We start from the raw sequence: 13,374 nt of genomic DNA, 5'->3' as shown, positions 1-13,374 counted from the left end.
AAATTGAACTAAACATAGTGGCACATGCCTTTAATCCCAGCACTCAGAAAAAAGGCAGAGGCAAGCAGATTTCTGTGAGTTCATGGCGAGGGTGATCTACTGAATTCCAAAACAGCCAGGACTACACAGAGACACTGCCTCAAAAAAAAAAAAAAAAAAAGCTGAGATTGCCCAACCCTTAGAGAAGGCACCATAATGATGTTGCATCTATAAATGTGCTGGAGTGCATTAAGGGATATTCAGGAAGGTATCTGGCCTGTGGACCACAGGTTTAGGTACACCCATGATTAATCTTTTTAGGGTTAATACATGCATATATATATAATATCCCATCTTATTTAAGAAATTGCTGAAATAAATTTTATTGTGCTCATGTCTGAGGAGGATACCAAGGTCAGGATAAGCAGATCCAGTAAGAATGAGGCTATATTGCACACTTAAACACACATGCACAGGCATACCACCACACCCAATGGTCCTCTGCAAATTATAAACTATAAAAACACACTTTAAAATCGGGCTTTCTTGTTTTTGTTGTTGGTGATATTCCTAGTTTAATAAAACTTTTAAAAATCCTGTTTAAGGAAAGACCCGTTAAGTTTCTGAATTGGGTAACTACAAATTGACCAAAAACCACAATCAATACCCGTATCTGATTGCCTTGTCCGGGAACAACACACACTATTTTATGATAACATCATTCTAAGAAAATAAAGACTAGCATCTGATATAGAAAATACCTATTAAAATGATGACACAATTTAAAATAGCATATAGGGATATACTAAAAAAAAAGCTGGGCCAATGTGGTGCACAACTTTAATCCCAGTACTCAAGAGGCAGGAGGCATGTGGATCTCTGTGAGTTCCAGGCCAGCCTGATTTACACAGTGATATGAGGCTAGCCAGAGCTATCCAGAGACCCTGTCTCAAAAAAAAAACAAAAAACCTTAACATTGTGGCTAAGATTCAATGTGATTAAATTATTGATTTGCAATTTTACTGGTTAGCCAATAGCCTAAAAAGCAAATCAACTAATTTAGCAGTCTTTAATAGTTAATTTAAAAAAAATCATGTTTATCTGACTTTCAGAAAATTTTAGAATATATTAACACTATAAAGAGCTTTTAAACTCATTATTTTCAGACTAATGCATTATTTTTCTCTCTTTTGAAAAACCTAACAGTATATATATGTTTGATAGCAACAAAAGAAAAACAAGTAAGAGATATCTGGACATTTTCTTGATCTATAAAATACTGTAGTGACCATAGGAAATTAAAAAAGACTGATTTTAAAAAACTATGACCATTTAATGAAAATAATTGTTTTCCTTTTTTTGTTATCTAATAGTTTACATAATATGAGCTATATTAATCATTCTTTCTATACTTTTATACACAATAAAACTAAAAGTGCTTAATTACTGATTTAACAGCAAAAATACTAGATATTTAAGTATACAGTAAACAAGCAAAAAAATAATTATTTTCTAAATGAAAATAGTGAATCTAAGAAACCCTAACCAATGATTTAGAATACTATTTAAAATAATTTTTTATTTCCTCCATAATATTTTTTTCATAGTAATTTAAAATTGTGAGTCACTTCATAACTCAGGTTATGGCTTATGTATAAGAACATCTCTAAGAATGTTCAAAGTATTCTCACTACACATGACAATAAAAGATAGACTTTACCAATGATAACCGAATACATGTATTTCAAACCATGCCAGCCATGTAATATTCATGGTGCACATAAAATTTTCCATAAATGAGCACTAACTTTTCTCCATTGTTCCAGGCAAACAATGTCCCATCCTTACTAAAAGTGTAGACTTTGCAATTTTTTCCAGATTCCCTGAAAAAAGAAAAGGTTTAAATTTAAAAGCACTAATAATATTTTTCAAAAAAAATCTGATTTAGAAGTCTACAATCCATTAATTCAATGATTTCATAACTTAAACAAATTTTATGAACATTCCAAAATGTTTTTGTCTATTTAAATACTTAATCTCTTATAATGCAAATGTCAGCAAAGATTGTAAAATATGCTGGAAACTTCCTGCAAACAGATAACCCTTCAGAGACAGGTCATTGTTTGGGGTGGTGGTTTGAATGAGAATGGGCAGAGGCTCCTGGATTTGAACATTTAGTCATCAGGGAGTGGCACTACTTGAGAAGGATTAGGAGGTGTGGACTCCTTGGAGAAAGTATGTCAGAGGGGAAAGGGGGAGTGGGCTTTGAGGTTTCCAATGTTCAAGTCAGGACCAGTGGCATGTTCCTCCTGCTGACTGTGGGTCCAAATGTAGAACTAACTCTCGGCTACTCTCCAGTACCATGTCTGTTGACATGCCACCATGTTTCCCACCATGGTAACAATGGACTAAGGCTCTGAAAATGTAAGCAGCCCCAATTAAATGCTTTCTTAGGTTGTCATGGCATGGTGTCTTTTCACCGCAAATGAATACCAACTAAGACAGTGGTCAAAGAAACTAAAACAATGAAACTGAATGTGAAAGTTATCAGCTGTCCCCTCTGAGCAAGCTGAGGGACTGCAGTGCAGAGGCTTGGTAGAGACCAGCCCCACACTATATGCATAAAAAAAACAGTAGTGGGCAGTATACCCTCAAGGACCAAAGGGCCCTAGGATTTGAAAGACTAAGCTATTCCATCAATTTCCCCAGTGGAGACATAATGTATGAAAGCAATACAAAGATCTTAGTAAATGGTGTGCAGGCTTCTGAATATCATCTGTAGAAATATAACTGGTGTCAACATTCCAGCAGGAAATTAAAACTGTAAGTAGTACAACTCTCTACTGGAGATGGCTACTGTGAATATATCTAATAGCAATGAACGCCTAGCCAAATGTAAATGTGTATGAGTATACATGTACTAGCTTATCTATTATTTTCCTTTTTGGTCAATGAGCTGAGAGATGGTTCCACAATCAAGAGCATTCACTGCTCCTCCAGAAGACCCAGCTTCAGTTTCCAGCTCACAACTACCTGTAACTCCAGGGAATACAACACCCTCCTCTGATTCCACGGCACCACACACACAAGTGTTGCATAGACACACACATAGGGAAAATAACCATACACATAAAAACTTTCTAACATTTTAAGAAATATCAGTATCAACAAAAATCTTTCAGAGTGCATTGTATGTTTCTTATTTATCATTTGACAGAGCTGTACCTTGGAAGCACTGTGCTTTCTGTAAAGTGTGGTGGTCCATTCACCATGTACAGTCCTTCTGATCCTCGGACTAAAGAAACAAGGGAAAGAAGCTTGGTTACGATGCTAAGAAAGACCCAGAGATATTATTGAACGCTACTGAAAAGCAAAGGGCTTTCAAAATACAGTAAAATCATGAAACATTTCCTCCTACTACAGAATGCTAACATTTCAAGTCCACTTTCCTGCCTTCCACATAGAAGTCATGTAGCTGAATAGAAATAAATATGCAACTGGAAAACTTCAAACAATGTAACCAACCAAACAAAAGACTGTGTCATAGTAGAAAGGGCACAAACTTAGCTGGATACAGTTAAACAAAGAGAACAGTAACAAATTCAAACAATCCAGGGAAAAGCTAGGAATGGGCATCAAAAAACAGAAAGGAGCTAGAAAGGAAAAAAAAAGGAGCTAAAAGAAGCTGGAAAAAGAAAACAGGCCTCAGACCTAGAAGAAAATGGATGTTGAAGTTAAGTATCTTAAAATAACGTATTTTAAAAATAAAATCTCAAGAGTTTCAGGCTGATTTCTAAAACCAGATTTGTATTTTGAAAAGACCAGTCTGGTACAATGTAGAAGATGAACTGGCTAGAGAAAGTCTGTAGTAGTGTCACAGAAGGGTGTGGAAGTTGATTCAGGGTGGAGCAGCAGGGATGGAAAGCAGGAATGAGGATGGACATGTAGGAATGTAGCAGGCTTAGTGGTGGGCTGCTACCTCGACAGCACTGGCAGTGCCCAAAGGACGAAGGTTATTTCTCCAACTCAGACTCCTCCAACCTTCTCTTAGTTGCTAGGAAAGCAATGAAGCTAACAGATGGGTGGGGCTTAGCTCCAATCTTAACTTTTCATTCCTTTCTTTTCCCAAGAAGTGTTAGAGACAGTTATTAGAAAAATACTTTGCCTAAGAATTAGTTAGCTCAATTTTAGGTATCAGGCAGTCCCAAAGAACAGGAAATAATTTTTAGTTAGAAGAAAGTAAAGGAACCATAAATGAACAAAATGATAGCTACATCTTTACGAAGTTGTCAATTTAGCAAACAGAAAACAAGTAAACACATAAAAACTCTAAGTTTGTTAGACATACGTAAGCAAACAGCCCCCATCAGTACCCTACAAGAGAGTGGAGCCTATCAAGCCGCTCTGTCCATTTCAAAACTGAAACTGTACACAGTGCCTTACAGACTATCTGACGGGCTTCTGTGTTCCTCCACTATGTGCTAAGTGTGACCGCTGTCTTCAGAATGATTTCTAGCTGGGTGTGTAGGCACTCCTGTCATTCTAATATTCCAGTGGCCGAGGCAGGAACACAGAGATCGAGGCCAGTTTGATCTACAGCTATAATTTGAATCAAATGCTGAAGATACTCATTTTAAAGAGCTATACTAAAACTTGCAAAATGTCCTGTGCCAAAATATGTCCTAGAGTTTAACACTGTGAAAGTTTGTGAATTTTTTTCTTTTCTTTTCTTTTTCTGGTTTTTTGTTTGCTTGTTTGTTTGTTTGTTTTTGAGACAGGGTTTCTCTGTAGCTTTGGAGGCTGTCTTGGAACTAGCTCTTGTAGACCAGGCTGGCCTCGAACTCAGAGAGATCCATCCACCTGCCTCTGCCTCCCCAGTGCTGGATTAAAGGTGTGCACCACCACTGCCCAGCTGAACCTTTCCTTTTTTTCTTTTCTTTTGAGACAAGGCCTCATGAAGTAGCCCCAGCTGGCCTAGTTAGAATTCTCTATGTAGACCCGGTTGGTCTAGAACTCACAGAGATCAGCCTCCAATGAGGTACCATGCCCAGAGAAAGTAATAAGTTATAAACCCATTATCACTATTATTATTTACTTTGTGTGTTGATCAATCTTACATACATTCAGATAAATGTATCTACCACTATAGCCCTGAAGTTTTATTCTTTACAGCACTGAAATCCTGCTACTAAACAGGGAAGGCAGCAGCATTTCTCAGCACCAAACCTGCTGCAATATATATATAAGATACATTAGGATTTAGAATAGGCTATATTTTCTTAATACTATAATTAATTTTTTAAGAGTCAGTATCTCATTATGTAGCCGTGGCTGGCCCGAAACTTTAAGTAGACCAGACAGGCATTGAATTCACAGAAATCTGGCTAGCTCTGTCCCCTAGAGCTGGGATTAAAGGCATGTGCTACCACATCCAGCATAATTCACATGGTAACAAACATAGGGACAAAACAAATAAAAATTTCAAACGATGGGGCTGGAGAGATGGCTCAGTGGTTAAGAGCATTGCCTGCTGTTCCAAAGGTCCTGAGTTCAATTCCCAGCAACCACATGGTGGCTCGCAACCATCTGTAATGAGGTCTGGTGCCCTCTTCTGGCCTCCAGACATACACACAGACAGAACAGTGTATACATAATAAATAAATAAATAAAAAATTTCAAACGAGGGCATTTACTAAGGCCATACCTTAGTTGTACATGATGTAGAAATTTAGACAGTGTAAGGTCACTCTCACTAAGGTGTAGTAGAATCTAATACACTAGGAGCTTTTCCAGAATTTACATACAGATCTAGACTAGAATGGCAAACTGTCAGGACAGTCCCAAGAAGGCTGCAATAAAACTATGAAATGTGAATGTGGTCCAAGTGTCCTGTCACTCTCACTGCTTAGCCCAAGCGCACGGATGACAAAGAACAGGAAGCTTTTCCTTACCTCACCTTAGCTACCCGTGCTCTAGAGCAGGACCTCTTTCCCCAGCTCTAGTGGCACTGTCGTTAGTAGCACTGATCCCCTATACTCCTCATTCCTGGTAACAGTCTAAGGACTCAGGATATTTAGACAAGCATAAGGGCTTTTCTAAAATTTGTATTTAAGATTTATACTTCAGCCGGGTGGTGGTGGCGCATGCCTTTAATGCCAGCACTCGGGAGGCAGAGGCAGGTGGATCTCTGTGAGTTCGAGGCCAGCCTGGTCTACAAGAGCTAGTTCCAGGACAGGCTCCAAAGCCACAGAGAAACCCTGTCTCGAAAAATCCAAAAAAAAAAAAGATTTATACTTCATACCAGGGCAGATGGTTAATCCCAAAATAGTAGTAGTAAGGAAGAGACAACAAAAAGAAAAGCAAAATCCATGTCAACCATACTCTCACACAGAACTGAAGTCTTAGAAAACAACATGTAACATTTTAAAAGCCAGTGTGAAAACTGCCATGTTTTTGTGGCTCAAGAAGCATTTGATCTATTCTATTTGATCTATTCATGTGATCTATTCTCGGTATCGGCCTTTTTTAAGGATAAGCGAAATCTCGAGTCAAACTAAACAACTGCTTCTCAACATGCACATGCTCATGTTCTTACTTCTTGATTTGATTTCTATTTTACTGATATATTTACTTTTGAGACAGAGTCTCACATTGTACTTCAGGCTGTCCTGGAACTCACAGTAATCCTGATCAAGCCTCCTTTGTGCAAGGATTAAAGAAAAGTTTGAGCTCCCACATCCAGCTGTTCATGTTTACATTCTAAAAAAAAGGAAACTTTAAAAACAAAATACCCAAAGCTATCTTTTTGATTATTTCATTTATGCAATACTTTTGAGATGACAAAATTATTGTGATGCCAAACAAAACGGTAGTTTCAAGGATTAGAACCTTCAGAATTGTATTGTAAAAGGGAAATACAAACATCTCTTGTGCTATATTCTAATAGTGGTTTCATGAATGTGTATATTAAATGAAAATGAGGACATAACTTCTCCAAGGTATGAATGAGGAGTTTTTATTGTAGATATGAGGGAAAGTACAGCCAGAGGTACCTGAAGTGTCCAAACTGAACCAGGCCATGAGAAAGAGGAAGAGAGACGCAGCCAAGAGAGCATGGACAGAACAGCAGATTTTTTATAGGACTCGGGAGCTGTGGGGAGGGGAGGGGAGGGAAGTGAAGCACCTGGGTTAGAGGTTTAGGGCAAGGAGTATGAGGGGAAGAGCTGAGAGCACACAGGGCTCTGCAACAGGTGCTTGCTACGCTGTGAGAGCCCAGAGGCCGGTACATGCTTTAATATGCAATAGGCACCAAGGCTAGTCATTTGTCCAGAGTTTCTTTGACATACATGTACTAGAATCTCTTAGTCACTCACACACACACACACACACACACACACACACACACACACAAATAAACCAAAAGAACCTAAGTAAGGACTGCAGTTTGGTGGATACTACTGTGTGACTGCTATGTACTAGTTTTGACAATATTCAATCTTTATGTTATATGATCAGTGGGAAGGCTAAGTACTTTTTGTCTTACTGTTCTACAACTTCCATGAGTCTTAAATGATATCCAAATAAAAAGATTTTTTAAAAAATTATTTTTAGAGCCGGGCGATGGTGGCGCACGCCTTTAATCCCAGCACTCGGGAGGTAGAGGCAGGCGAATCTCTGTGAGTTCGAGACCAGACTGGTCTACAGAGCTAGTTCCACAGGCTCCAAAGCCACAGAGAAACCCTGTCTCGAAAAACCAAAAAAAAAAAAAAAATTATTTTTAGTAATACTTTAATGACAGGATAGCAGAAATTAAGCAAATGGACTTCAACTTTTACCAAAAATAGTTTTACTTTTGGACAAAAATCTGTACTCAAAGCTTTTTAAAAACTGCAATACATTTCTCTATATATAGCATTCTGATAAAGCATTCAGTACAATTACAAATGTTTGAAAGTGACAAAGTAAACAGAACACAAAGTTTGCTAAACGTGTGTATGCACACTCAGTGTGAAGCCGTTTTTGACGACCAGGAGCTGGTATAATAGATGTCAGTTTTACACTCTTTAGGAAACACTAACTTCCTTTAGGACTATTCAAAGGTGAGACAACATTGGTCCGGATCTCCGAATCATCGGCTGATAAAAGGGTAAGAGTGAAGGCAAGGACAGCCAGCCTTGAGATTCCTGTCGGGACTGCTGGCCAAACAACAGAACGCTCTCTCCTTTAGCGTTACTAAAAGGGCTGAATATCTGCCCAGCATGAATTCTCCTCCTTTAATGAAAGAAAAGCAAGAACCAGGGAACACAGGAAACAGATTTCTGAAGTCTTATAAATACTTAAATTCACTGACACTAGAAGAAGTGTTTAAAAGCTCACTTTTCACATGGTTTTTCACAGGGTCTTTGCTCATTTCTGACTCAGAATCACAACAATAAAATTCACAGATCTAAAAGTTTAAGGATGTTAAACAATATTTGGAAATTTAAAAACTAAAAACTAAGAATGTTGAAAAGAATAAGCAGCGTGCTGGTAGAAAATAGGATGGAAATATCTGAGTATTATCCGGAAGCTAAATCTGGCCGAGTAATCTTTGGGCATCTAAGAATTCTGGACCATGAGAAAGTGTCAGAGCAAAGACTTTAACTCTGAGCACTGTAAGAAAAATTGTCATTCTTTGTTACCTGATTGTACACAAACAATCTATTCTTCATTCAATTATTTTCCCTTTGTTTAGTGTCTATTATGTCCTGGGTTCTGGACTAGGTACTGAACAGGTGCGGATGAATAAGGCTCTACCCCTAACGCCAAGAAGTTTACAGACTAACAGGGAAAGAAAATATCTGAACGGAGAACTTCCTTTGTGAAGCTAAAAAACAAAAATTCTTCCCCTAGCATATAGGAGGTATAAAAATAGCTCAGAAAGTGGCTGGGAAACATGGGAAACTGCTTGGAAGAAGCTTGCCAAATCAACAGAAATAGGATAATCCCAAAGAATAGTTTAAAGGACTTTATCAAACAACTCAGTACTTGTGGGATACAAAAGATAGGATGGAAAAGCAATAACGTGAAGAGCTAGTTCAAGATTATAAGTGGTCCATATGATGGGCTAAACAGGAATGACTTCACACTGCCTCGACAGGGCAGAACACTTAATAGATTTTTAATATACTTATTTTTAAATAGAATTCAAATACTCATCTAATATTAAAACCTCTAAGTAACAAAGTCATCTTTATGAAGCTAGAAAAACTACTTATTTAATTACATAATTATTCTATTTAAACAGTCTCAGAGGGCTGGAGAGATGGCTTGAACATTGAGAGTACTTGCTGCTCATCCACAAGACCCCAGTTCAGTACTCATCACTCAAGGTGGGGCTCACAACTGTTAACTCCAGTTCCTGGGAAGCCCAACACCCTCTTCTGGGCTTCGTAAGGATGCTTACACAGACACACACAAACATAAAACAATAAATCTAAACAAAACAACATCATCTCAGCCTGGCATAGAGTTTAGCAGATTATAGCCTTCATTTTATAAATACTTGATGGATAAATTATCGTAGTCTAAGTGAATAGGAGTAGGCACAGACTTTAAAATGTACTCCTAGAATGGCAAGAAGTATCAAATCTTCGCCATGCCTCGGAAGGACATAACTCCCAATTTCCAAAAGTAGACGTTCTTCCTAACGATCTCGTCCTTCCCTGATGTTGTCGAAGAATTGTGTCAGCTTCAAACTCCCAAGTCTTTTACTGCTCTACCTCTAAAATGCTCTCACAACTGCTTCAACCGAAAGCCTTAAACTAGCACGCTCTTGCTCACTGCCGCCACCCTAAACCACATCGTCACCATGAAAGCTAACCTGCAAGAGCATTCTCTCGCTCCCTGTTCAGTCCTTGCAAACCTCATAAAAATAGGGAGTGCATAAGTTTTAACTAAGCTCCGGTGAATTTGATGTGTGCAGTTGCGTTTCTTCTGTTATATAGAGGCAGGGGGTATAAGAAAGGTCCGAGCAACACTAGCACTGGAGACCAGAGGTCACACGACCAGCACTTTCTTGTTGTCTGTCTATTCCATGGACGATGAAGAATGATGGACGGATACCCGGGAGGAGGGAACACCAGAGACGGAAGCTTCGCTTCCCATCGCCACGCTATCGTGGAATAAACCACAAGCCAGCCTGGCTCTTCCGCGAGCCACGAGAAAAGACGAGTCGGACTCCGAGGCTGGCCAGGTAATCCTCCAGCGCAAAGACACGGGGAGCAACCACTCCGAAGACAGGGTCTCCCGCTCTTTTGGAACTCACCTGTCAACAGCGGTGTGGACGGCGCCATCTTATCCCGGAAAGAGAAACCCATGCGCCGGGGTGAGAGTTCACCGAAGGCCGAACCCAGCCTCTACACGTCTCCCCAAGCTCCGAGACCGCGAGCCGGGGTTTCCGGCCCCGCCAGCGTCGGGGCCAAGCCACTTCCGGTCTCGGAGCGCGCACGCGCAGCTCGGGGGGCCGCGCTTTCCGGAGCGTGGAAGGGCCGGCCTGAGGCTGCGGCCGGCCCTCGCCCTCCCTCTCCGGAGAGGGCGGAGTCGGCACTTCCGCGGGGCGGGGTCTGCCCAGTGCTGACGTTGGCAGCCGAACCCGGCCGGAGTAGTTCGAGGCTGCCGGCTGCGCTCTCCGGTTGTTGGACTCTTGCTTCTCGTCCCTGCGCCCCGCTCGCCCCCGGCGCGCCCCCCCCCCACACACACTCACCCATCCTCTGCTGCTCGGACCGCTGTGGTTGGCGGCTGCCCGGCGCTCCGGTGCTCCCAACACTCGGGCATCCCAGGCCCGGTGACTGTAGGTGGCGTAAAGCGCCGCGAACGGAGCCTCCCGGCGGCCCGGGAGCGGCGAACGAGCGAGTCCGAGGGGTTCCTAGGGCAGGTGGCGCCGCGAAGATGGTCGCCAAGCAGAGGATCCGGATGGCCAACGAGAAGCACAGCAAGAATATCACTCAGCGCGGCAACGTCGCCAAGACCTCGGTAAGGAAGAACGGGCACCCCTCTCCATGCCGACGCCGGGACCGGGGCCCGAGGCCCGCGCCGGGGCCGTGGCGAGTTCTCTTTCAGACCCGCCTGACTCTGGACTCCAGCTGCGGTGGAATCTGGGGCGGGAGGAGAGATCTGTGAGGTGCCGGTCGGCCACCTGGCCCTGGGGGTGCAGGCCGCGGGAACCCGGGATCCCAGTGGTTTCTCTGCATTTGAAACTGGATTTTCCTTTTTGCAGAGAAATGCCCCCGAAGAGAAAGCGTCGGTAGGACCCTGGTTATTGGCCCTCTTCATTTTTGTTGTTTGTGGCTCTGGTAAGTGTTTTTTTTTTGGGGGGGGGGGCTCTCTTGGTTTGGAATGACGTGGTGAACGATCAGTGGGTGATTCCTGCACGCCTTGTTCTCTACCCACCTGCTGAGAGTTTCACGCAATTGTTTCTTGTGAACCAAGTTACTTGTACCACAAACGGTGGTGCCCCTAGAAATTTCTCCCTCCTTGACTTGTGCTCAGGAAAAATTTTAAAAAGACAGAGAGAAGAGATCTTCCTAATGATCCGTTGAAAGAAATTACAGACTAAACAATTCTTGGAGTAAGAATGATTTGTAACCCCTTTATCAGCGATATTGCAAAAATCTTAAGAACATCGCTAACATCTGGATACTAGATTGAACCAGCTTCTGAGGTCTCTATGTCAAAAACTAAATAAAGTAAGATAGTCCAAAGAATTGATTGTCCGTGGAGGAAACATACCTCTTAGGCAATTTAATGTGGAAGACCAATGTTTTGAGGTTTATGAAAGGTATGTTGAGAAAACTTAGCTACCAAGGCAGCCTACTTTTAGGGTTGGAGACCCTTGCCTCTGCAGATGCGCTGCAAAATGTCTTTCTGCCCCGCGTTGCTTTAATACGGAAGCTGTTAGTATTGAGACAGATGCTTTTGTTTTCCCACATTCTACAGTTACTGGGGTTTCCATTTCACTTTGCCGTTTTCCTAAACTTAACAACTGGAAGCTTTCTTGATAGATGGCCAAGAGCCAACCGGCTTATATAACCCAAAGATTACTGAGCTTCAGCTTTGTGAGAATAAGAAGTGTGCATATGTTAGAACCAGGCCCGCAAGGATGCTTAAGAGATAAACTGAAATAAGTCTGTGCTAGAAAAACATTTTTGTTTTGGTACTTTTGATTTACTTCTAAAACAATTTCGTGTCTGGAAGCTGTCTTGAACACCTTACAGGTAAAATTCAAGGAACCTTTGATTGAAGAAATAATTTGAGTTGGAGATGTAGCTCAGTGGCAGAGTACTTACCTAGTATGCATGGGGTCCTGCGTACCATCCCTGGCACAAGATGGTAATAATGTAAAGGCATTAATTGTTCAACTGTGATACACCTGCCTTCGCCTCTATTATAGTAAAATTAGGTTAGCATTTGTAATGATTTTCTGGAGTCTGCAGCTGCTGTAGTAGGTTAATTTTCAGTTGACAAGCCTGTTTTCGTCGGCTTGTTTTAATATTCTCTCTTTCTCTTTCCAGCAATTTTCCAGATTATTCAGAGTATCAGGATGGGCATGTGAAGTGACTGACCTTAAGACGTTGCCATTCTCCTGTGAATTTTAGCTTGAACTCATTCCTGATGTTCGCTGCCCTGGTTACAAACAATTGAGTAAATCGTCCTGCCTCAGAATGACGTTTTCATATCATTCTTCACGTGGCATTCCAAGGTTTCTTCAAGAGCCATTCCAGGTTTTCCAGTCCATACCACAGTGCCTTGCAAAAGCACCACACGAATAAGCAATAAAATTTGATTATTAAGCTCCAATAGTAGACTGTACTTATTCAGTACAGAATGAGTTTTATGTGGTTGTTAAAACTTACGGCTAATTAGATTAAATCTCTGTAGCCAGGGTATAGATTTTGTTAACCCTAATGTGTAAATGCAATTAGCTTAACTTAAATTTTGGAATCTTAAGGTTTTCTATAGCTAGGCACTTTATTACTCTCTTGAATGGAAAGCACACTCCATTATAGGGTCATCATGTAACTATCCTATAATAAGGTGCTTAAACGTGGACAACTACACAGCATAGTTTCACACAATCATCGTCACCTAAAATGTTTGAAAAGCTTCAAGGGCATACTATAAGTAGAGGTTCTTACGGCTGCATCTATGTTACTGACAATGTTTCTGTTACACAGCCTTGAATTTTGCATAAGTATAGTCACCTACGATCGATCGCGTTTGGAACTCGGTGGAGCATTTTGTAACGCAATCAGTGATTGCAGTTTCACTAAAAGCTATCATGTGGAATGAAATTAGGGAAGGTTTGCCTGTGTCATACTGATTTCACCAGAATGAATTAACAAGGGGTTTTCTGTG

At 41.0% G+C, this 13,374-nt stretch overlaps 2 protein-coding genes across 2 annotated transcripts in view; one reads left to right on the top strand and one right to left on the bottom strand.

Annotated features, from left to right (window-relative positions):
- Positions 1 to 10,405, bottom strand: part of Eif2a (eukaryotic translation initiation factor 2A) — a 27,402-nt gene extending 16,997 nt beyond the window's left edge. Inside the window, exons 1-3 of the mRNA XM_026778895.1 lie at positions 10,286 to 10,405; positions 3,205 to 3,274; positions 1,788 to 1,862 (exon numbers count right to left, since the gene is read on the bottom strand). Coding sequence (XP_026634696.1) covers positions 1,788 to 1,862; positions 3,205 to 3,274; positions 10,286 to 10,337 — 197 coding nt within the window. The 5' untranslated portion in view covers positions 10,338 to 10,405. The remainder of the gene's footprint in view (positions 1 to 1,787; positions 1,863 to 3,204; positions 3,275 to 10,285) is intronic.
- Positions 10,406 to 10,551: 146 nt separating this feature from the next.
- Positions 10,552 to 12,816, top strand: Serp1 (stress associated endoplasmic reticulum protein 1). The gene is made up of 3 exons (XM_005344015.3): positions 10,552 to 10,992; positions 11,237 to 11,312; positions 12,531 to 12,816. The coding sequence occupies exons 1-3, from the start codon at positions 10,909 to 10,911 to the stop codon at positions 12,569 to 12,571; spliced, it is 201 nt and encodes a 66-aa protein (XP_005344072.1). The 5' UTR covers positions 10,552 to 10,908; the 3' UTR covers positions 12,572 to 12,816.
- The last annotated feature ends 558 nt before the right edge of the window (positions 12,817 to 13,374 follow it).

This window comes from Microtus ochrogaster, chromosome 1, assembly GCF_000317375.1.
Source record: "Microtus ochrogaster isolate Prairie Vole_2 chromosome 1, MicOch1.0, whole genome shotgun sequence".
NCBI classification, from domain to species: domain Eukaryota; kingdom Metazoa; phylum Chordata; class Mammalia; order Rodentia; family Cricetidae; genus Microtus; species Microtus ochrogaster.
This window is presented reverse-complemented; position numbering and strand designations above follow the sequence as displayed.

Excerpts from the sequence above, each read along its gene's own strand:
- Serp1 (XM_005344015.3), top strand. The coding sequence starts at position 10,909 with ATGGTCGCCAAGCAGAGGATCCGGATGGCCAACGAGAAGCACAGCAAG. Across the intron at positions 10,993-11,236 it reads GCAACGTCGCCAAGACCTCG|AGAAATGCCCCCGAAGAGAA; the intron begins GTAAGGAAGAAC and ends TCCTTTTTGCAG. Across the intron at positions 11,313-12,530 it reads TTTTGTTGTTTGTGGCTCTG|CAATTTTCCAGATTATTCAG; the intron begins GTAAGTGTTTTT and ends TTCTCTTTCCAG.